Here is a 24,622-nt window from a genome sequence, read left to right on the forward strand (position 1 = left end):
GGAACAAACCAAAAGATCGATGACGTCCTATAAACGTAACTAGTTTCGTTTCTCAGCCGACCCTCCCTCCCTGCCAGAAGCGTAATAATGAAATGTTGAAAATTTTGACATAATAATTATAATGACACATTCTTCAGACCGATGTTTTTGTACAAAGCGTAATCGAGTATTTTACCCCTCCCCTAAACGAAACTAGTTTTGTTTATAGGACGTCATCGATCTTTTGGTTTGTTCCCTTAATTACTCTGGATTAATTACACCCAATTTTAGAGACTTTTGCAAAAAAAAAAGCATGGTGCATTGTGGTGATAATAGTCTTTGGTTTTTGGCCCCACCCACACATATGTTGTCATCCAAATGGTTGCCTGCCTTCCTGTCTGGTTGTTTGGTTCTTTGTTTGGCTGTTCGGGCAGAAGCAAATTCATTAATTCACTCTGCAGCTCCAATGCAATAACGCATTGTGGTCCTGGATACAAGTTGTGGACAAAATTAGATATTTGCACCTTTTAAATGGCAATATTTGTTTGTGTGTGTTAAAATTGTTTTGCATAGTTTGCACAGTACAGTATGTTAAACAGGGTTTTTGCATATTTTACACCCATTTGGGTGTATTTTACACATATTTCGGTGTATTTTACATCTGTTTGGGTGTATTTTTACAGGGTTTTTGTTATAAAATTGTATCGAAATGCTGCAATGTATAAGACCTTGGAAAAAATGTTTGTCTTATATAGTAAAAACAGAAAACTCACTCTCAGTTTCAATTCCCTCTAAGAGCTATTTTGATTGGTTACAGGGAGTGGTATATCATGTATTGAGCCAATCAGAGATATGGTAAGAATAGTCAGAATGGCTGAAGGGGTTAAACTTAAAATTGGTAAAAGATCTAAAAGCTCTATTTTTATTGGTTACTCAGATGATTATACCATGTAATTAACCAATCGAGGAGTCCGTATGAAAGGCAGTAAACCTTTTTATTTTCTTGCCCTGTTTACATCGCGCACCACTAGAATAGGATGTCTGCATGGTCTGTAAGACCAATTTGGTTGTATTGTGCGTGAGATTATCATTCAATGATTAATATCGTCGTTTGGCAGGAAAAACCTGTTCATTGGCCCCTGAACATGTTTAAAGCAATACATATGTTAGCTCTTGGTAGTTTTGTTGTTTTAAACATGTTCAAGGGCCACAAGTACAAACGATATGACATTGTTACCCAGTATCACGGAATTGTGCATTAGTTCAATTCTCTTTATAAGAACTATATTGATTGGTTGCAAGGAGTGCTATGTCATGTATTGAGCCAATCAGAAACATGGTAAGAAAAGTCAGTATCACAGAATTGTGCATTATGTTTATATGTGTTATGTATGTATGTAGTATAGTCTTTATTTTGATATATAATTTCATCTACTTAAGAACTATTTTAATTGGTTACAAAGAGGGCTATGTTATGTATTGAGCCAATCAGAGATATGGTTAGTGGGGCTGAAGGGGATCAAGCGTAAAATTGCTAAGATATCTAAAAGCGCTGTTTTAATTGCTTACTCAGATGATTATATCATGTAATCAGCCAACCAAGGGCTCTGTAACAAAGGCAGTAGTGCCTTACAAAGTATTGCATCCTTATTGTGTTTATATATAGAAATCTTTATTTTGTGGTTTTTTTCTCCTTCCATGTATATGTGTGAAAACAATCAAATAAATCAATTATTGCCATAAGATGATCACATGGTGCATATGCACTATTATGACATGAACATGTGATATTCATGTGATACACATATGATGATGATACCCATGTGGTACACACATGATATGCATGTGCACTATTATGACATGAGCATGTGATAAACGCATGATATCCATGTGATACACACGATATCCATGTGATACACACATGCTATACATGTGATATACTCTTGATACCCATGTGCACTATTATGACATGATGAACATTTGTGAGCATGTGGCACACACATGATATCACACTCTCTTAATGTATTGTGTGTCGATCACCTAAAACTGCCAAAAGGGGACACACAATTCTAGCCCCAAACCCATCAATTGGCGACATGTGTGTGTTAATTGGTGACATTTGTGTGTGTCAATTGGGGACCCTGGTCTAAACCTAGGGGACCCTGGACCATCACAGGATTTCGCACTGCAAAAGTCATTGGTCCCTGCATGACATGCCTGTAATACGTGCATATCCATATACATGTATCTACATGCAATTTGCACATGTCTAGGAGTATGTGATGTATGTTCATGCATAAGATGTACATGGTGTCCATGTGTATACACATGATGTTCATGTGATATGGATGTGATGTACATGTAACATGCACATGTTGTACATTATGCACATCATGTTTATGTTTTACATCCATGTGATATATACCGTTATGAATTCGGCAGACGGCCGAATCCAGATTCGGCTTTTGGTAAATTCATTTTACGCATGCATTATTTTTGAATTGGAGAAATTAGGGATCTATGCTTTACCTATAGAGGGCAGCATATCGATTTTTTAACGGTTATCGTCGTTGACCGCACTGCGATGCACCGCATCTAACCCTGTATGTCGCCCTCTTTTGATTACTTATTATGCTGTTATCATCTGATCTCCGTTACAAAATTGATATGCTGCCCTCTATTATGTACATCATTGATCCCTTGATCTCTAATTCAAATGTTATGCATGCGTAAAATGAATTTACCAAAAGCCGAATCCGGATTCGGCCGTCTGCCAAATTCATAACGATATGATGTACATCGATATGTATGTGCTCTTCCATGTGCTATCATATGCTATGCACATGAACAATGTACATGTATCTGATATACATGTATGCATTAAATGTATAATGTAATTTTCATTAATTGTAATGTTTTCTTTTTCACAAGTTTTGAAGAGAAGAAATAAACTGGTCAGACACTGGATGAAAATTGTCCTGTTTTTCTTATTGTTTGTATTTACACCCAAATGTAATAGACTATTAGGAATACACCCCCAAAATTTATTAGGAATAATAACCATGATGTATTAGGAATACACCCAAATGTATTTAGGAATACACCCAACTGTATCAGGAAAGCACCCAAATGTATAGTTGTTGCTCTTTGAAAAAGGACATAAAATTGTACCCCTGATGATAAGCCGTCAGCAAGAGCTTAGAAGTGTGACCACTAATTCAACAATTATCATCCTTGAGGCAATGAGCAATTAACTGACCAGACCAGGAACAGAGAGCAATCACTGGGCAATTACCAGTAATTGGGATAGATTAAGTGGCTCAGGTTTATGTCTTTTTCATAGAGCAACTTAACTTTAGATGCCACCCCCCCTCCGGAATTACTAGAGCAGCTTCTTTTGCAATACTCAGAAAAATGCATGACATTACATTTCTGTGATGCTTATATATTAAGCTAGCTTTATTCTAATGAACACTAAGATCCCCATGCAGATCATAAGGAATGATTTTTGTACTTGGATATGCTAAGGTCACTATTAAAAACCACTGCTCGTGCATGCATTTCATGTGATGCGATGATGCAATCAGCCCAAGTCATATATATACCCAGGGAATCGCTGGCCGGGCCAGCATCGGGCCAGCATAACCTGTTTGGCTACAGCTAGGCGATCTTATGCTTAGCATGCAAGGGGTCTGCGGTTCGAATCCCAGGGGTACCAAGTGACATCTTTGTTCATCTTCTCTCCTTTTTCATTTCTTCTTTCCCTTCCGATAGCAAAAAACCCATGGGTGCAGTTAGCATGGTTAGGGTTAATGCCTCTTTTGCTAGGGACCTCTGGACCATTAGGGCCCTGGACTTCATCCACCTACTTGCTACACCCCTGGAATTGAAGTATGAAATAGCATTGAGTTACCCCTATGGTAGACATGACCTTAATCTTCCACACAGGGAACATGTGAATTTCAAATGGGGTTACCTGACTGTGTGGCTCCATTTTGAAATCTACACCCCCTGTGTGGGAGACATCCCACACAGGGGGGGGGGGTGATTTCAAATGGAGTCACACATTCAACCACACATCCAGGTAACCCCATTTGAAATTCATGTTGCATGTGGAAGAGACGGATTTCAACTGAAAGCATGACAAACACATTCAAGCAAATATGGATACAGTCAGATATAAAATACAGGTTTTATTTGTAATGTGATCCCATTCATTTTAAACACACAGTACAGATTGTAATACAAGTAAATGTATTAGGAATACGCCCACATATGTCTTAGGAATACACCCAAATGTAATTAGGGATACACCCAATTGTTTAGGATCATGGAGGAAAAAGATAACAGACCGCGTACAAGCAATGAAGTCTCAGCATCGCCCGGTAATGAGGGCCGATTGTTCCATGGAATGTGACAGGCAAAACTGCCACGCACTTACTGTGTATTTTTACTAGTAGCGTAGCCAGCAGTGGGGCAGAGTGCCCCCCTGACAAAAAATGAAAGAAAAAAGAGCCCCTCTGACTAAAAATAAAAGAGCAAATCAGAAGGGCAAAAGAAAAGAAAAGGGACAAGGAGCCCTTTTCTACCGAAATTCAGTCCGATCATGGGCCAAAATAGTGTAAAATGCAAATTTTTTGCGCGCTACGCACGCACATTGTAAATATAAAACCCATTTCCATCCTGATAATGGACAACAATAGTGTAAAATACCAAATTTTTGCGCGCTACACGCGCACATCGTCCATGTATTGTATGATACAACTGTAATTTTTTCGTTTGTGCCCCCGAAATTTTATTTTTCCCCCCGACCAAAAAAGCTGGCTACGCCCCTGATTTTTACGGTCAATCGCGTATGCGAAGGCACGCAACGTTGGCATGATTGTTAGACACGGCACAATCGAAACAATCGGCCCTCATGACTATGTGAGAATTTACAGCATACAATGCATGGGGACTTTGACTGTTGATACATGTTCTGTAGTAGTCTGTGATAGGCAAGGTATTAGCCAGCCATGCATCCACCAGTCTTTAAAGACGGCCTAATCTAATTTTAGACGGGTGGATTTAATGGATTTTACAGATGTGATAGCTCTAAAACAGATGATTTTAAGGTTGTATGAACTTGAGACTAATTCAGAGTGACATGTAAAGGCCAAATCAGGACATATTTGACCCTAGTGACCCTTCCATGGGTATAGACAAGTTGTTTTACATTTGAGGGTCAAATTTTGGTATCTGCTTGGATGGGTGGTTTCTGATTTCTGGCTAAGACTCTGGTGATAGGAATACACTCAAATGTATTAGGGCTATACACAATGCAATAGGAATGCACCCAGGTGTATTAGCAATCACAATACACCCAAATGTATTAGGAATATATACTCAAATACACACAAATGCATTAAGATTGCACCCAAATGCATTAGGAATACACCCAAATGCATTAGCAATACACCCAAATGTATTAGCAATACACTCAAATGTATTAGCAATACACTTGAGTGTATTGCTAATACATTTGAGTGTATTGCTAATACACCCAAATGTATTAGCAATACACTCAAATGTATTAGCAATACACTCAAGTGTATTAGGAATACAGCTTAATCGATTAGGAATACACCCAAATGTATCAGGAATACACCCAACCCGGCCAACTGTATCAGGAATATGCCAAAATGTATTAGGAATACACCAAAATATATTCGGAATACACCCAAATGCATTAGGAATACACCCAAATGTATCAGGAATACACCCAAATGCATTAGGAATACACCCAAATGTATCAGATACATTTGTGACATGATCAAGGGGAATGGGTCACATGTCGGCAATTTTCAATTAGAAGTTTTACATCATTTTCTAGCAGTTTACAAATCCTACATTTTGATGCAAACCCCATCAAAATCGGATATCTGGTTACTGAGTTATGAGCAATTTATCAATGGCTGAAAACAAAATAAAACAAATAAATTTGAGCACTGTTTTGCCAATATCTCAAAACCAATATTAGCGACATCCGACTCATTCCCCTTGATCATGTCAAATTTGGGTATATTCCAAATACATTTGGGTGTATTCCTAATACATTTGGGTGTATTCCTAAGACATTGAGGTGTATTCCTAATACATTTGGGAGTATTCCTAATACATTTGGGAGTATTCCTAATACATTTGGGAGTATTCCTAATACATTTGGGAGTATTCCTAATACATTTGGGAGTATTCCTAATACATTTGGGTGTATTCCGAATACATTTGGGTGTATTATTTATTGACATATCGCTGAATGGCCCTTTAAGTAGTTTAATATCTATATACAAGTTCAGAGAAGATATCTTAGGGAATAAACCAAAAGATCGATGACGTCCTATAAACAAAAATAGTTTCGTTTATGGGGGAGGGGGTAAAAATACTCGATTACGTTTGTACAAAAACATCGGTCTGAAGAATGTGTCATTATTATTATCATGTCAAAATTTTCAACATTTCATTATTAAATTACGTTTCTGGCAGGGAGGGAGGGGGTCGGCTGAGAAACGAAACTAGTTAAGTTTATAGGACGTTATGGATCTTTTGGTTTGTTCCCTTACACATACTCCCATTTCAATTTTCCGCACTGATTGTGCTATCTAGTGCAACATGGGTCAATTGTGACAAAATACAATGAACAGAGCACATCTAGATCTTGCAAAATGTTTATTTCTTGACTATCGACCCATGTTTAGCCAGTCTAGCCTCAATGAATACAAATGGAACCTGTAAAAAGTAATGGGAGTGTCACTTGATGAAATGGGGTGATGTATCATGTTGCAAAGGATTCTGGGAAGGGTAATATATCTTCTCTGATACAAGTTGGTTGAAGTACTGTAAACGTGGGAATTTTCGCGTTTTTCAAGCTCAGCACAGCAACAGCGAAAATAAAAACAAGCGGATATGTTCTTTTCACCAATTTAATTTCAAGCTAAGTAGTAAAAAATTGGCGAAGTGTGACAATGTATTCTGCGCAAAAATTGCTACTTTTACAGCAATTACTGTACAACTGAACAATAACCTAAGTTCTCAGGCCGTCTTTGACATCATACATGTTTCACTATCAGCTATAAAAAGTGTTTCTTTGTTAGGGAGCTCCATAATATGTCAGTCGCAACACATAGTGGCGTATGTTAAATAAAATGCTCTGAGAAAAACATGTTTGAATGAAATTGAAGTTTAAGGGATACGGAATGCGTTTCGACAGTATTTTTGTGGGACATGAGAGCACATCAGACATATCGAATTGCATTCTGAATACGAAGAATGTCTTTCTGATATCAAATAATTTTAATTTTTGAAATTCACAATATAATACAAATTTTATGACAAATTATTAAAATTTGATATTTTTCACATTTTTGATACAACAATCCTCGAAGTAAATTTTATAAATCTAATGATATATTCTTAAAGTGTATGTAGCTGGGAGGAAAAGCCAACGATCAATTGAAAATTTTGACCTTTTATATTGAAGATATGGATTTTTCCCAAAAAGACCTAATTTTTTTTGGTGTTTTGGGAAAAAAACCCATATCTTCAATACAAAAGGTCAAAATTTTCAATTGATCGTCGGCTTTTCATCCCACCTAGGTACACTTTTAAGTATAAATCATCAGATTTATAAAGTTTACTTCGAGTACTGTTAAATATCAATAATATCAATTTTTAATCATTTGCAATAAAGTGTATCATTATTTCAAAAAATCAAAATTATTTGATATCAGAAGGACATTCTTCGTATTCAGAATGCAATTCGATATGCCTGATGTGCTCTAATGTCCCACAATAAATACTGTCCAAACGTTCATACCCCATCCCTTAAGATTCAAACTATTATACTACCGTAGGCCACAACAGCGTTATTTTGGTACACAGCAACTATTTACTTTTATTTCTTAATTTTGGTACGGTTATAACTCTTTGTTGTTCTAGTTTACAAAGCAATATATCAACATATTTGAAAGGTACACTGGGCTCTACAGGAATTTTTGTTATTTATTACTGGTACCGTATTCATTCCAATAAGCGCCCATGCCCCAATAAGCGCCCACCCAGGGTATATTCAATTTGCTAAAGGGCACCATTAATGTTGAAGTGACAGATAGATGTTGATATAGTGAAATAGCTGGAGGACTACACAAGTCTTGTGTAAACTTGCAATACATTTTCTACATCAGAAAAGCCACTAGAACGTCTCAGGACCCTTTTATAACATACATAAATTCATCTTTAAAAATCGCCCCTCACAAAAAATTAGGTAAACCAGGTAAAAAAAATAAGCGTCCACCCAAAATGACTTTGTTAAGTGCCCTGGGCGCTTATTGGAATGAATACGGTACATCAAATGTATCAAAAAGTGGCTAAAATAGCCCAACTTTAGTTACGGTATATATTTAATAGTTAAAAAGGAATACCATGTAACTATTACAGCCTTTACAGAATAGCTAGTTCTAAACTTTAACCTTTACACAGCTCTGTGAAACAGAAAATTTGAAAAATCACTCTACTGTGTTGTGACCAGGGCTCGATCTTAACTTTTTGGCACTAGCCAGTCGGGCGTGTAACTCTAAAAAGTTACATGCCCAACAGAAATTTTACAAGCCAGAATTTTTTCCGGAAATAATGTTACAATAAATTTATGCAAAAAAGTAAACGATAGTGTAGTAAGTTAAATACACATAGCAGTAAGGAATCGGATAGCACATCATACATAATGAATATGGATTACGAGGTATATCCTTCTGATATCAAATAATTTTGATTTTTGATTTTTTTTAAATTCGCGATATACCGTAAAACTTCGTCTACAAGCATATAGAGTGCTTCTGATGAAAGTTAAATTAATCCAGGAGCCATTATGGAGTTTGAGCAAATAAATTACAGTTCCAAGCATACATGTGTATACAAACAAGTATTATTGTAAGACCAATATATTGTATATGTATATTCTCGCTTATTTCATATTAATTGCGCTTTCATCAAAAACGCTATATATGCTTGTAGACGAGGTTTTAAGGTAATACAAATTTTATGACATTTATTTAAATTTTATATTAAAAAAAAAAAATTATATTTAACAGTCCTCGAAGTAAAGTTTATAGATATGATATGTACTTAAAGGAGTATTTCTTGATCCTAGCATCCTCTTTTATGACATTTTTCAGTACATATCCACGAAAAAAGCATATTCCCAAAATTTCAGTTGATTCCGATTTTGCGTTTGCGAGTTATGCATGATTATGTGTATTACACTGCTCCATAGACAATACGTTGAAATTCAAATTTCACGATATCTTTGCTAAACAAATTAATCTACCAGAAATATTTTGTACATAAACATTATGTAGCCAGAGTATTCCAGTGATATAAAAATCTCAACTTTTTTTGAGAAAAGTGGGGGGATGAAGCTATGGATCACGAAATGCCCTTTTAAGTATGTAGCTCGGATTAAAAGTCGACCATCAATTGAAATTTTTGACCTTTCATATTGTAGCTGTACATTTTCCCCCCAAAAGACCTACTTTTTTGGTGTTTTGGGAAAAAATCTTTATCTTCAATATGAAAGGTCAAAATTGTGGACAGCTTTTCATCCTAGCTACATGTATACACTTTAAAGTACACATCATTAGATTTATATAATTTACTTTGAGGCCTGTTAAATTTCAAAAATATCAATTTTTAATCATTTACCATAAAATGTGTATATTGTTACCGGTATATTAAAATTATTTGATATCAGAAGGACATTCCTAGTATTCAAAATGCAATTCGATATGTCTGGTGTGCCACAAACAATACATGAAAATGTCACTATCCGAGCCCTTAAGTGTTATTGTTAACCATTTAGATGTGAGCTCTGTTCGTGACATGTTCTTTATTAACGGTGGTGTAGATGACATTACGGGGTGGGGTTGGGTTGGAAAAAAATCTTCTTGAAGTGTAGTAGTGAATCCAGCACCTTTTGGCAACATAATAAGTTTATGGTACAAATGCGCGCAAACATTTTTGCCATATGGTGCGCGAAATTTGCGCAAATCAGAGCTCAAAAATTGGAACTTTTTAGGCTAAAATGGCCAAATAGAGTGACCTATGAGGGTCAAAATGCCACACACCAGTTGGGCGTGTACTTTTAAAAAGTTACACGCCCAACAGCAAAAGTACACGCCATTGGCGTGCGGGCGTGTGTAAAAGTCGAGCCCTGGTTGCGACCAACAAATTAATAGAATAGCCTAAGTGTTTAGGCCCTCTATGAGATCATACATTTTTTCACCATATCTATAGAAAGTGTTTCTTTGTTAGGGAGCTAAATAATTAATGCAATAGCCTAAGTTCTTAGGCCCTCTTTGACATCATACATGTTTCACCATATCAACAGCAATAGAAAGTGTTTCTTGTTAGGGAGCTCCATAATTAATGGCATAGCCTAAGTTCTTAGGCCCTCTTTGACATCATACACATGTTTCACCATACCAATAGCAATAGAAAGTGTTTCTTTGTTAGGGAGCTCTATAATTAATGGAATAACCTAAGTTCTTTGGCCCTCTTTGACATTGTAAATGTTTCACCATGTCCACAGCTATTATAAACAAAGTTAACATCTTGCAGGGAACTCCATTATTATTATGGAATAGCCTAAGTTCTCAGGCCCTCTTTGACATCATACATGTTTCACCATATCAACCGCTATTAAAAAAAATTCTATAAAGGAATTTCATCATTATTATGGAATTGCCTAAAGTGCTCAGGCCCTCTTTGACATCATACATGTTTCACCATATCCACAACTATAGAAAATGTTTCTCTGTTATAGGGAGCTCCAAAGTTAATGGAATAGCCTGAGTTATCAGGCCCTCTTTGACACCGTAAATGTATCACCATGTCCACAGCTATATAAAAAGTTTATATCTTGCAGGGAACTCCATCGTTATTATGGAATAGCCTGAGTCTCAGGCCCTCTTTGACATCATACATGTTTCACCCTATCCACAGCTATATAAAAATTGTTTTTATCTTGTAGAGAACTCCATCCAATCGGGCCTACTTCACAGTCGGCGCAGATCATATATTTCACATCACCCGATACCGTATTTGTGAAGCCTACGTTTTCGAATGTATACATTCCTTGAATCAACCAGAAGTCAGTCAACGTCTCACCATCTTCGGGTTTCTGGTTTTCCGACTTCATCTTCATGTGTGGAAGAAATATCTGGCAAAGAGAGTGAGAGAGAGAGAAAGAGAGAGAGACCTGTTATGCAATCTTAATAAAGAATAACTTTTTATTTGTTTTCCACAAAATGTAAGTTTTCGCTGATCACAATATAATATGTCCCCTTTTAATTTTGAGCCAACAAATGATTAAAAAACAGAGAAAACTGCTATTTGCTTCCAGCACCTATAAAGTGTGTATTAACTCAGCGATCAATGAGCTTCACGCAATTTAATAATGGCAAGTATCAAAATACAACTGTTACTACACCGCTCCACATACACATCATCACTCATCAGTGACAGTTGTTTCACCTAAAATCGGGACAAATTCAATTTCAAAAGCTTTACAATTAAGGTATGACTCTTTGTCAATCTGTCAACTAGGCATGTAGATGATGTAGGCCTACCCATAATTTAGTGGATGTGTATTTGGACCGCTTGGAAACTTGTACACTTAAATATTTGATCAATAAATCAATAACTACTTGCCTTGAGTTGCTGAATTTTCAGTGCAGTAGTTGTAATCCTTGCCCCTATAATGTACATATCTTACTTGTAACCAATGCGCTTAAAATTTGTGAGAAAAATGCAAAAATAGGCACAAAATTGGCCAGGGGTGTAGTACCCCCTTAAATTGTGTTAATGTTGAAATTTGGATGAGTCAACTGTATCTTTTGAGCAAGATTGTGCCTATTTTGGACAGTCTAAAATTTTGCTAATAAGTGTAATTTTAGCGACATTTTTGATGCGATCGCCTGTCGTGATCGGCTGTGTTTACTTCTGAACTTCCATTGCTTTACACGGTGTCATGCTTCAGCGAATCCGACTAGATTTGGAATGCAATGGTCTCTAGCCTAGAATGTGAAGCTATCGGTGAGCAAATTCTTGGCTAGATTTCTCAAGCAACTCCACAGCGACCACCCTCAATTTTTGAATTTCTACATTTAATTGTAATGCCCAATGGTATACTAAAATACCACATGTGTGAAAGACTAAGCCTGAAGTGCTTTATTTGCAGTAAAATTGTTAAGTTTATTATTATAATATATCTGGAGATCTCCAGGTATACTTCCGATTTCATTGATCGAGTGATGGTTGACACGTCTTGTGCATTCTCTTTATGCCTGGTCAAGCACCCTCACAGACCCGAATGTAGTGAAGGTGCTTGGTAATCCGCCATCTATCAATTACATGGATGGCCAGCATCCTGGCCCGCAAATTTAAGCTTTAATGAGAAGCCTATTTTAGTTGCAAATTGAGAACATAGAGTGGATTATCTTTAACCCACATTCTCAATCTCTCATGCCAGAGGTTAAAATAAAACGATCCCTAACTAATTATCAAAAGATCGTAAATTTAATTTCTTGAAACGTGCCGGCGAAATGATTTTTTTACAAGTAACAATCCTTGTTGCGACGCCTAAATTCCATTCATTCGGCAAACCACGTGATCACTCAGGTGAACTAGGATTGGACGATCGATTGAGTTAAATTTTATCCAGGTTACCGGGCCATGCCTAATTGGCGATACTCGTGTCTTGGAAATATTTTTCAGCCATGTTGCAAAATGATCGGAAATACACCATCAACATCAAGGCGACTAGATCGTTAAGCATCATTGAAACTACATGTAAGCAATATGTATAGTAATGGGTACTACACCCCTGACCAATTTTGTGCCTTTTTTTCATTTTTCTCAAGAATTATAGCTCATTGTGACAAGTAAAATATATATATTATAGGGGCAATGACTACAACTACTGCACTGAAAATTCAGCCACTCAAGGCAAGCAGTTATTGATTTATTGATCAAATATTGGTTTTCCCTCATTTTTGACTGTAACTCCACAACTGTTGTCTGTGTTGAAATAAAATTTCCAGTGCAGTAGTTGTATTCCTTGCCCCTATAATATACACATCTTACTTGTCACCAATACTCTATAATTTTTGAGAAAAATGCAAAAACAGGCACAAAATTGGGCAGGGGTGTAGTACCCCCTTAATAGTATTTCTTTTTTTAATTTCTTGGATAAAATTGTAGTTTACAGTTTTGATTAGTTTGATGATAATTGATAGTGGATTTAAAACCAGTCCACTAGTAGACATTGTAATTGACAGTTTGACATTTCCGCCGGAGGATAATGTGAATCCATTAAGATGTGGCGATCAATTTCACGATTTAAATCTTTCCTTTGGGGCGATTTCCATTTCTTGCTATCATTTAAAGCCTGAAAGCATCAATACTAAACTAAAGATAGGCTATAGTATCAGTCGCTTGTGCAGATATATGTTAACATTGGATTTCATTTCTTGTTCACTGTATGGAAAAGCCTTTTCTGTTGTATCTTGTATTGGTTGTATTTCACACGCATACATTCTCTTGGACGTCGGGCTGCATGTAAAAGCATGTGCGGTTCCCTTCAAGGCTTCATGCCTTTCATGAGCTGGTTGCTATGCACGCGCTTGCATTACTTGTGCAAAGGGGACGAAGGGGACAATGTTCCCGGGCGGATGTCCGACCGAGTGAATCCAGTTAATAATACAGTTCATGTAGGTATGCTAGGTGAATTCAAATTTGCCATCAAATTGCATCATTTTATATATCAAATTAAAGCCCTTGAGTAAACAAAGCCAAAACTGAAAACCTTTTTTTCATAGCACTTTCCGTAGCAAAGTTACATCTTGTCAAAGATTGACTTTCATAAAAAAGATTCATCTAGCAAAATTCCCCAAAACGGCATTTCGGGGTGTTTCTAGATCTTAGTCTCATGGCGATAGCAGCTTTTTTAATGGAACTGCTATCAAAATCCTCTAAAATTCCATGTGCGATTTGATTATCACCATAAAAATCATATATTTTCTATATAAATATGCATTGTGTTGGGGCCCCGTTTTCGGCGAATTCGCTGACTACCGGTAGTAAATGTGTTAACTAAGGTTTGCCTGGGTTACCTAGTTCATGATCATTCATGATTTTTAGTTTTACTAGTACGGTTATTTTATTACAATTTATATTTTTTCTGTTTTTGTTTTCATATATAAATCAAACAGAACATAGCAAAATTTACTGAATAAAAATCGGAAAAATTAAATCAACGATTTTATTTTAAAAATCGAGTGCCTGGTGCATGCGCATGACGTGTCCTGTGTGGTCACTGGACTTCCGAATTCTGCAGCCGTACCACTTCCTGGTGATGAGGTTTTAACCTACCTGTTTGACGACATACGTCCCCAATCCTGGCAGTAATACTTTACTACCACAACGCTCACATGTCAAAGTCTTGCCGTTTTTACCGTCGGTCACTAAATCACTCATATCCCTTGTTTGTTGAGGTTTATCGCTGGGTAGATTACCTTCGTCTGCTTCTTGGGCGGCGGCCATCGTTCTTGTTGATCTGATTAAATTGAAATTCCTCCTTTTGTTGTGGAGCACTCCTTTCGCAGAAAATCGTAAGGGAGTGTTCATTTATATTAGAGACAGGGCCGGATTTACCATTGGGCCAGATGGGCCCGGGCCCAGGTGCATATTCCTTCTCAAGTTTAATCTCAACCCGAAAACATCACAATTTTGCGCGCTTTTAAATGCACATTCGTTTGGGGCTAAATTAGTCTAATTTAATACCAAGTTTTTCGCGCGCTTCGCACGCAAATATCCATACCTAAAACCAAAACTGAGCACTTGAGTGTAGGCCCTACTTATACTTGTCTTCCTCACGGTGAGTTTGCCCCCCCCAAATTTTGGCTTGGCCCAGGGCCCCCAGCCCCAAAACGGGTAAATCCGGCCCTTTGTAGGCCTATACCGGTACTAGTCCTCAACGCTACAATAGGCCTATCAGGTGACTCAGGCCCGTAACCAGGATTTGGGGGGACTCATTTGAAAAAGTGGACCTTTTTCAAAATTTGGACCTTTTTGGACTGGGCGGATTTTGAGAAAGTGGACTTTTTCCCCAAAATTGGACCAAAAAGGCCGGCATAAAAAAACCCTAATTTTTTCGCTCGCTAACGTACCTACTCTTGCAAACTGACTTTGGGTCAAAAAGGGGGGACTTTTGGGGCATTTTGGGAGGGCCGCGGGCGTCCGCCCCCAGCCCCTTCCCTTGGTTATGGGCCTGCCAGGAGGGCTTGCGATTTCCCGACCATGCCGACGTGTTTTATATACCCGGGGGCAGGGGCGTCGCTAGACCAATATGATTCGGGGGGTGTACAGTATGGTTTGCCGACGGAAATTTTTTGTAATTTGTTGACCCAAATTTTTGTAGCCAGGACGGCGCTCAGAAATCTAAAAAGTGGGTTGGGGGGGGTAGGATTCAAAAAAATTTTCAAAACTACTGTTCCATTCACAGTATGTCTATTACGTTACAACACAATTTCGAAACACATTAATCTGTTATATGGCTCTCACAATTTGCCGACAATCACACACATATAGGGCCTACCTTTGACTACATTTGCCGACAGTCACATGGTTTTGCCGACAGCAGTCAAATTTTGCCGACAAAATCGTGTATTGGGGGTGTCACACCCCCATACCCCCCCTAGCGACGGCCCTGCCCGGGGGGACTCCCATTGAGGTGACACGTTGTGTAGGCCTACGGCCGGGCTTTTAGAGTGTCGCTGTCACCCAAAGACCACATAATTTTGTTTACAAACACTATATGCTCTGTCACCCAATGACCCTATTTTTTCATTTTGATCTGTCACCCAAAGACCCTTTTCAATTTGAACAGCAACTTTCATGTAGCACTGATTTGGTTACTATTTTGAAAAACAAAAACAAAGAAATTTGAAGCCATTTAGAAATTAATATTCGAGGTCTGTGGCACAGTGCAACTAGTGCAAGTGTTCCGGCTATCACCCAAATGTTCAATTTAAAAAAAAAAGGTCATTGCATATGAGGGTGGTACCGCGATACCGGTAGGCCTACTATGGCGATGTGCGGCAGATTCGGTACATTTTCAGCAATTTAGTTCACGGGCACTTGACTTTGGAAGTGACGGGGACGTGCAGACAGCAGTTAGTTCGAAACTAGGGGTCTTTTGGTGAGAGCCTAGACACCGAAAAAAAAGGGGGGGGGGGTCAAATGTCCCCAAAAAGGGGATCTTTCTGTGAGACTGAGGAAAAGCTATATAAAAGTTGCTACAAATTTTCAAATATTTGACAAAAATCCGAAAAAAATTGAAAAATTTAGACAAATTTGAAGAAAAATAATGAAAAAATGGGGTCATTTAGTGAGACATTTTGGGTACATTCTAACATAATAATGCTTGTAAGACCCTTTTGGGTGTAAGCTTATATTTTTTCCTAAGTCATTTTGGTTGTATTCCTAACATTTTGGGTGTAAGCCTATTCCTAAGACATTTTGGGTGTATTCTATATATTTCCTACAGGGGACATTTTGGTTGTAGTCCTAGCTAAGACATTTTTGGTATATTCCTAAGAAATTTTGGGTGTATATCAGGCTAAGACATCTTGGGTATATTTCTATAACATTTTGGGTCAATCTATTTCCTAGGCCTACAAGTTATCCTAAGACATTTTGGGTGTATTCCTAAGGCATTTTGGGTGTATTTCTAGTCTCGATCCTCCAGTCCTCGAATACGCACGGCCGCTCCACTGTGCTGAAGCAACGTGGAGGATTGTGGGTAAAAAAGGGCGCCGCCATTAGAGGCTAGAAGGATTCAGGCTAGTATTCCTAAGACATTATGGTTGTAAGACATTTTGGGTGTGGTGTGGGCCTATTCCTAAGTCATTTTGGTTGTATTCCTTAAGACGTTTTGGAAGACATTTTGGGTGTATAGTCCTAACATTTTGGGTGTAAGCCTATTCTTAAGACATTTGGGTTGTATTCCTAAGACATTTTGGGTGTATTCTACTTCTACAGGCGACATTTTGGTTGTGGCCTATAGGCCTATAAGACATTTTGGGTGTTTATATCCTAAGACATTTTGGTGCATTTTAAGACATTTTGAGTGCATTCCTAAGACATTTTGGTTGTAGGCCTAAGACATTTTAGGTTTATTTCTAGAACATTTTGAATGTATTCCCGAGACATTTTTGGGTGTATATTCCCAATTCCCAAGACAACTATATATAGACTTCACTATAATTATCGGAGTGTTCATAGATACTTTGGAGCCATGCAGAATCTGGAACTTGCCCATCAATGCCAATACTGACTCCCCTTACGGAAGACCCTGCGGAAGATTGAAAAAATCCCGCACCGCCCGCTCACCAGTGAGAAGACCCCCCTGAATATACCCACATGTATTTAGGATTAGGAAAATCTATTTTTACACGCAATAAATTGGTCCACATGTGTAAAATAATTAATAAGGCTTCACATACCTCTTTACATTTTTACATTTCGTAAAATATTGTATCCATTTTAATTTCATAAAGCGTTTCGGGGAAACTTCATAAACTTTTAATATAGTCTGTTGTTGTGGATCCTATATTTTTTTATGACTGGTCCCTGAAAAATGATTTTATAGGAATGTCAACCCCGTGCCAGATTTGCAAAAGCAATCAATATGGCAAAACTATACTGTGTAGGTAAAGCACCCGATTGGGCTACTAACAGATTTCTTTATTTCACGTTGGTAACGCAACATGACAGTGAGTGCGATATTTGGGCCGGGATTTGGGCGGATAAATCGCATTTCCTGCTACGCTTCACCCGATGCACAAACAATCACAAGCAGGCAGGCCAACAATGACTTTGATTACGGTCGTATAAACAACTACAAATTACTTTAGTCGAATCAAATCGATGAACGTTTAAAACATCTGTTAAAATTGCTAGCGAGTGCTTCAATAACTGTGCGAGATACTCATCATTGTCAACAGGAGTTTGCAAAGTATACAGATACCAGATACCCGATCATTCGATGCAACTAGCAGTGAACTACTACCAAATAATGACTACTACTAGTACAACGATGTCAGACTGTAAACTTTATACATGTTATAGTTACATAGCAGGACATTTTATGAATCATCAATCATGTATGTATGTTCATGTGTTCGACTAGTATTATGTAACTATAAAGCTTACGTGTCTATTACAAGTCAGCATTTATTCATGTAATTAATTACACTGCACTAGACCGGACCGGATGTCATTCAACTTGCATGCATATGAGATCACCGTCCAGATCCAGGCAATACCAGGTGTGCACGTGTGTGAACTGCAGATTATATATTGACACCTCAATCACACTGTCACACTGATTGAGATTCACACATGAGATTGCTTGCTTTGCTTTGCTTTGGATTTCATGCATGACTTTGGTGACCGGTATAAAGCATGCTGCATGGATTGTATAATTTTAAAAAGTAAAGGCTTTTGCCTTAATTTTTAGCTGAATAATTTACTACTACTAGCCTTCTCTACTCCCGCACGGCATAACCTCAGACCATGCATGGAGGTATATAAATAAATGGTAGGCAGAACGGTTATTGAAAAAAAAAACTTGGGATTTTTGGGGTAGAAGTTATCTTTTGAAACTTTTCATAACCACTAAACCAGTGCCATGGAAGTAGCCTATAGTCAAGGACACTCACATGAATTGAAAGACTTGTCGCTCGTGAGAAAAGAATGCAACAGTCATAAAACACAAATTTGGTGTTTTCCGCTCCGCTTCTTACAAACACCGCCTGTATTGAGCATGGGGCATGATTGATGAATTGGATTAGAATTGAAATAATTGTGAGCAATAAAGAAATTATCGGTATATATCCCATAATAATTCCTTGCAGTTGACCCAAGATCAGATGTCATCGTCATTGGACATCGCACATCATTTACAATTTCTGCCACAGAAGGCCGGCAGTTGTTTACATTTTGAGAGCATGAACAGCATAAACAAGGAAGTGGGGTTCTGATTGGCTGATTCAATCATCTGACAATCATAACAACAGATGCGGTAATCTGATTGGCCGATTACGCGTCAAAATGTTGGTTGGCACAAACAAAGCTCCTCGTATGTCGCTCATTAACGGGGTGCTATTTTTAGCCTAATAGATTTTTGTATTAAAAATTGTATTTTTATTTTGATGCTCTCAAACAAGTATCATCAGTTGAAAAATAATTGGGATTGTAAATGTTGGCGCATGAGTTTGAGAAAGGTCAAAGTTCAATTTGAGTCTTAAAATTCTGTCACACAGGGCAGTTCCGTCAATAGGTGGCACACTAATCTAATCATGTCCCAGACGGGTGTTTCCTTGCAAGTAAATTACCAGGCACTAAATTTAGGCTGTACATTATAAATGAAAGTTTGAGATAACTTCATGGGAAAAAACTTGCTGTTGCTGTCAATACTTTTTTAAAACCACCCTGTACATGATAGTATGATTTTTGTTGTATAGAAATAACTCTTGTTTGTTTTGTGTTTGTTTGTTTTCAGGTATCAAGTTGTAACCATGGTAACAACACAATGAAATGATTTGACGTTTCAATCATGATTGGCTGTTGAGCAGAGCAGACTACTTTTCAGATGTTGAGAAATTTAAAAGCTCATTTTTGATTGGTTACTCATATGATGTAATTAACCAATCTCGGACTCTGTAAGAAAGACATTGCAGCTGTGATATTGGAGCCTTTCTTGATGACACATAATTACTTGCAGGGTTGCCAAATAAGCAATTTAGTAGCCCAATTAGATGACTTTTGAAGATTTCCCATCAACTTTTGATTGACAATTTCCCGTCTTGTAGAAACCAATGGTTAAGAAAATAATTTCAACATTGGCTCCTGCGACTTGCGGTACTTTCCTTGGCTCCTGCGACTTCCGGTACTTTTCTATCCCATAGAAACCAATGATTAAAAGAAATATTTAGCGACTTTTTGATTATTTGATCTGCGATTGGGCCTGAATTTTGTTAGCAACCTTTGTTACTTTCTATGCAGAATTTGAGCACATAAGTAGGCCTACAACATGTTGCAAAGGCGGAGATGTCGTTGTTGCGTGTCGTGCATCATAATTCTCGTAATTTGCATATCCGTCTTCTATTTCTCGCCTTTTTCAGCGATAAAATCCAAATCACGTTTTATGACTACGCCAACGTGAACAAATATCCAGATTTTCGTAAATATGCCAAAAATATCGGTGATAAACTTGGATTGGATAAAACATTTAATGATGAAATGGGAACGGATTTAAACGCCGTTCCGTCGAGATTGCTGATGAAAGATGACAAAGATACGCCAAAATATCTACCAAGTAAAAACGCAGCGAGCAGTGACATTGGAAAAGTGGAGAAATCGCCTATACCAAAGCTGATTGTGATATCAGGGAAACGGCAAAATGTCTCAGAAGCACACCCAAATGTATTAAGAATACACTCAAATATCACCGAAATACACCCAAATGAATTAGGAATACACCCAAACGTATTTGAAATGGACCCAAAAAACACACAAGAAACATCCAAAGAAACGGAACGATTTGATGCGCTAGAAGAGCTGGATAAACAAGCGCTAGAAGAATTATCGGGGAAAATACCAAATAAAACAGATGTCAAACCAGTACATATCGTCATAGTAACCAACCGACGATCAGGATCTAGTTTTTTGGGGCAGATTTTTAATCAGAATCCTAACGTTTTCTTTCATTTTGAGCCGTTAAAACTGACGGAATGGAAGAAGGAATTGTACCCGAATGCGACCAAATTAATTACGAATATATTTAAATGCAGATTTGATGCAACACCGTTCTTGATGGAAATGTATAATCACGAATCGCTTCATCGTGAATCAAGTAAAGTGCTAATTACGCCACCGTTGTGCAATTTAAGTAGTATCGTTAACCGTCATAACCCGGTTAATTTCTGTCCGCGACTTACTAACGATGTCACTATGGATGTTTGTAGGCGTTATAGACATGTTGTCGTAAAGACAATCCGTATGTATAGCGTGTCTGCCTTAGAAGAAATCGTACACAATCCGGATTTAAACGTAAAGGTCATTCACCTCATGCGTGATCCTCGTGGAATTTACATCTCGCGAACAAAAGCGGAGAAGAAAACATTATCTTTAGGCAGCGACTTGGACCAGGATGTCTCGTATATCTGCCGACGTATGAGAAAAAATTTGGAATTTGTGAAAAGCGCCCCCATGTGGCTTGACGGTCGATATCTTAGAGTACGATATGAAGAAGTTGCAGAAAATCCAAGAATTTGGACGCAAAAATTGTACAATTTTACAGGTTTAGGTACAGTACCAGATGATGTTATAAAATGGATCGATAAAAACACACAAGCTACATTTAATTTAAATGCATATTCGACCCAGAGGGATTCAGCGTCTACCTCGCAAGCGTGGCGAAAAACGCCCTCTATTGAAGTGGTACAACAAATGCAGAGTCTGTGTCATTCGGTGCTGTTGGATCTGGGTTATCTTGAAGTGAATAATGTTGATGAGCTGAGGAATACATCCTTAAGTCTGGTAGTTTAATAATGAACACCCAAATGCACCCAATCTTGAGTGCTAAATGCTGAAATACACCCAATTGGTAGAAGAGAACACCCAAATGCACCCAATCTTGAGTGAAATGTGCTGAAATACACCCAATTTGTGTCATTCGGTGCTGTTGGATCTTGGCTATATCTTGCAGTGAATAATGTTGATGAGCTGAGGAATACCTCCTTAAGTCTGGTAGTTTAATAATGAACACCCAAATGCACCCAGTCTTGAGGGTTAAATGCTGAAATACACCCAATTTGTAGAAGAGAACACCCAAATGCACCCATCTTGAGTGAAATGTGCTGAAATACACCCAATTTGTGTCATTTGGTGCTGTTGGATCTTGGCTATCTTGCAGTGAATAGTGTTGATGAGCTGGGGAATACCTGGTAGTAGAGCACACACATGTATTGGTGGGAAAGTGCTGAAATACACCCAATTTGTATAAAAAGAACACCCAGATTACACCAAAGCTTGAGAGAAAGTGCAGTGTTATATAATGAAAACATTCAAAACATTTGGATGTGTTACGAATACTTCCAAATTTTAGGTGTAATCCGCATACATTATTGTGTGTATTCCTGAGCGCCACATTTGAGTGCACACCTAATACACTTGGGTGTCCTAATACATTTAGGTGTATTGCTAATACATGTGGGTGTATTGCTTATTTCTAATACATGAATACATTTCTACATTGGGTGTATTCCTAATACATTTGGATGTATTCCTAATACATTTGGGTGTATTGTTTTACATTTTGGTGTATTCCTGAATCCTGATACATTTGGGTGTATCTCTATTTGGGTATATTCCTCCCTAAAAGACATTGGGTGTGTACACTGTACAGTACACCCAAATGTATACTGTGTGAGTGTGTGTATAAAATGAATAATTATATCGAAATTTTGGGTGTAACCCCAATGCATTATTGGGTATATTTCCAAATATTTGGGTGTATTATTAATACATTTGGGTGTATTCCTAATACATTTTGGGTGTATTCCCATTTCCTAATACATTTGGGTGTATTCCTAATACATTTGGGTGTATTTCTAATACATTTGGGTGTATTACTAAAATCCTAATACATTTGGGTGTATTCCTAATACATTTGGGTGTATTTCTAATACATTTGGGTGTATTCCTAATACATTTGGGTGTATTCCTAATACATTTGGGTGTATTCCTAATACATTTGGGTGTATAATACATTTGGGTGTATTCCTAATACATTTGGGTGTATTCCTAATACATTTGGGTGTATTCCTAATACATTTGGGTGTATTCCTAATTATACATTTGTTTTCCTAATACAATTGGGTGTATTCCTGGTTGTCTGCCAGACCAATAATGTTACTTCTTGCCAGTTCCTTGTAAATGATTAGGATGTTTCATTTGGCAAACAGGATATTTTTTTAATACAAAAAAAAACAGGCTAAAATAGCTATGTCTCAAAGCCCTTGGGAGTTTCAAAAACTAAAGCGGAATGCCTTTTTTGTTTTTGTTTTTTGTGTGTGTGCATTTAAAGTTGTCATTAGTGAGTTCAAAAGTACAATAGTAAGAGCAGTCCCTGTTTATACCAATAATCAAATCAAGCAACTTTGCTTCAAAATACTTCTCAGAATTGCATGATTTTAACTAGAACTAAAAAACTAAAACTAATAAAAATGGAAATAAAAAATTAATTTGCCATTTCAGCTGAAATGGATGTGTTAAAAAAAAATAAACGCTTGGGGGCTAAGTTGCAAGACGTAGCATTTTTTTAGCCTTAGAAGTGAGACTGTATTTTTCTAGAGTTGAGAGACAGAGTAAAGTGTCTTATAAAGTTGTTATACAATATACATGTACATGTAATATACATGTACTACATGTATATTATTAGTAGGGCTGTTGTCGAGTAGAATTTTCATTGTCAACAATCGTAGCTAACTTATCCTCTACTCTCAAGATCTGATGTCGGCAAGTTGTCAACAAAGCAATTATACATCAATAAGTCCAAATACAAGGTGTCCCAATAAAAACAGAACCCTCATGAAATACCCAATTTGTGTCATTCTTGCAGTGAATAGTGTTGATGAGCTGAGGAATACTAGTACCTGGTAGAGCACACACATGTACGGATGGGAAAGTGCTGAAATACACCCAATTTGTATTAAAAAGAACACCCAGATACACCAAAGCTTGAGAGAAAAGTGCAGTGTTATATAATGAAAATTTTCAAAACATTTGGGTGTATAAATCATGCATTCCTAAGACATTTGGGTATATTCCCAAAAGACATCTGGGTTTGTGCACCCAAATGTACTAGTATACTGTATGTATTATGAATACATCCAAATTTTGGATGTAATCCTAATGCATTATTGAGTGTATTCCTGACACATTTGGGTGTACTCCTAATACATTTGGGTGTACTCCTAATACATTTAGGTGTAGTCCTAATACATTTGGGTGTATTCCCAATGCATTTGGGTGTAATCCAAATACATTTGGGTGTATTCCTAATACATTTAGGTGTATTCCTAATACATTTGGGTGTAATCCAAATACATTTGGGTGTATTCCCAAGACATTTGGGTGTATTCCTATTTCCTAATACATTTGGGTGTATTCCTAATACATTTGGGTGTATTCTTAATACATTTGGGTGTATTCCTAATACATTTGGGTGTATTCCTAATACATTTGGGTGTAATCCTAATACATTTGGGTGTAAAGCATGATTCATAAACTGCTACCTTATTTATTGTGGCGCCCATATATTTATAGTTTATAGTGCAATGTAATTTATTTTACTACTCAAGTACGTACAGTCGAGAATAAGGTCGTCATGGCTCTTAGTGACAACTTCGTATTTTCAACTCAACAATAAATTGGTGCCATTATTTAATTACCAGTTTACAGAGTGTTTATTGACTACAGGTGTTCT

General features: G+C 37.3%; 2 protein-coding genes across 7 annotated transcripts; one reads left to right on the forward strand and one right to left on the reverse strand.

The window, feature by feature from the left end:
* Positions 1-10,984: 10,984 nt before the first annotated feature.
* On the reverse strand, positions 10,985-14,610 carry LOC140141236 (guanine nucleotide exchange factor MSS4-like). Its single transcript, XM_072163044.1, has 2 exons — positions 14,440-14,610; positions 10,985-11,227 (listed from the first exon to the last, which is right to left on the reverse strand). The coding sequence occupies exons 1-2, from the start codon at positions 14,608-14,610 to the stop codon at positions 10,985-10,987; spliced, it is 414 nt and encodes a 137-aa protein (XP_072019145.1).
* A 3,288-nt stretch (positions 14,611-17,898) lies between these two features.
* On the forward strand, positions 17,899-22,989 carry LOC140146332 (carbohydrate sulfotransferase 1-like). 6 transcript variants are annotated; one of them, XM_072168140.1, is made up of 3 exons: positions 17,899-18,085; positions 18,129-18,176; positions 19,634-22,989. In XM_072168140.1, the coding sequence occupies exon 3, from the start codon at positions 20,182-20,184 to the stop codon at positions 21,679-21,681; it is 1,500 nt and encodes a 499-aa protein (XP_072024241.1). In that variant the 5' UTR covers positions 17,899-18,085; positions 18,129-18,176; positions 19,634-20,181; the 3' UTR covers positions 21,682-22,989. The 6 variants fall into 6 exon arrangements, with proteins under 6 accessions (XP_072024241.1, XP_072024237.1, XP_072024238.1 ...); XM_072168136.1 differs by having other exon boundaries at positions 17,899-18,233; XM_072168137.1 differs by having other exon boundaries at positions 17,899-18,176.
* The last annotated feature ends 1,633 nt before the right edge of the window (positions 22,990-24,622 follow it).

This window comes from Amphiura filiformis, chromosome 2 (genome assembly GCF_039555335.1).
Source record: "Amphiura filiformis chromosome 2, Afil_fr2py, whole genome shotgun sequence".
Lineage (NCBI taxonomy): Eukaryota > Metazoa > Echinodermata > Ophiuroidea > Amphilepidida > Amphiuridae > Amphiura > Amphiura filiformis.

Excerpts from the sequence above, each read along its gene's own strand:
- LOC140141236 (XM_072163044.1), bottom strand. The coding sequence starts at position 14,610 with ATGGCCGCCGCCCAAGAAGCAGACGAAGGTAATCTACCCAGCGATAAA. Across the intron at positions 11,228-14,439 it reads GGACGTATGTCGTCAAACAG|ATATTTCTTCCACACATGAA; the intron begins GTAGGTTAAAAC and ends TCTCTTTGCCAG.
- LOC140146332 (XM_072168136.1), top strand. The coding sequence starts at position 20,182 with ATGTCGTTGTTGCGTGTCGTGCATCATAATTCTCGTAATTTGCATATC.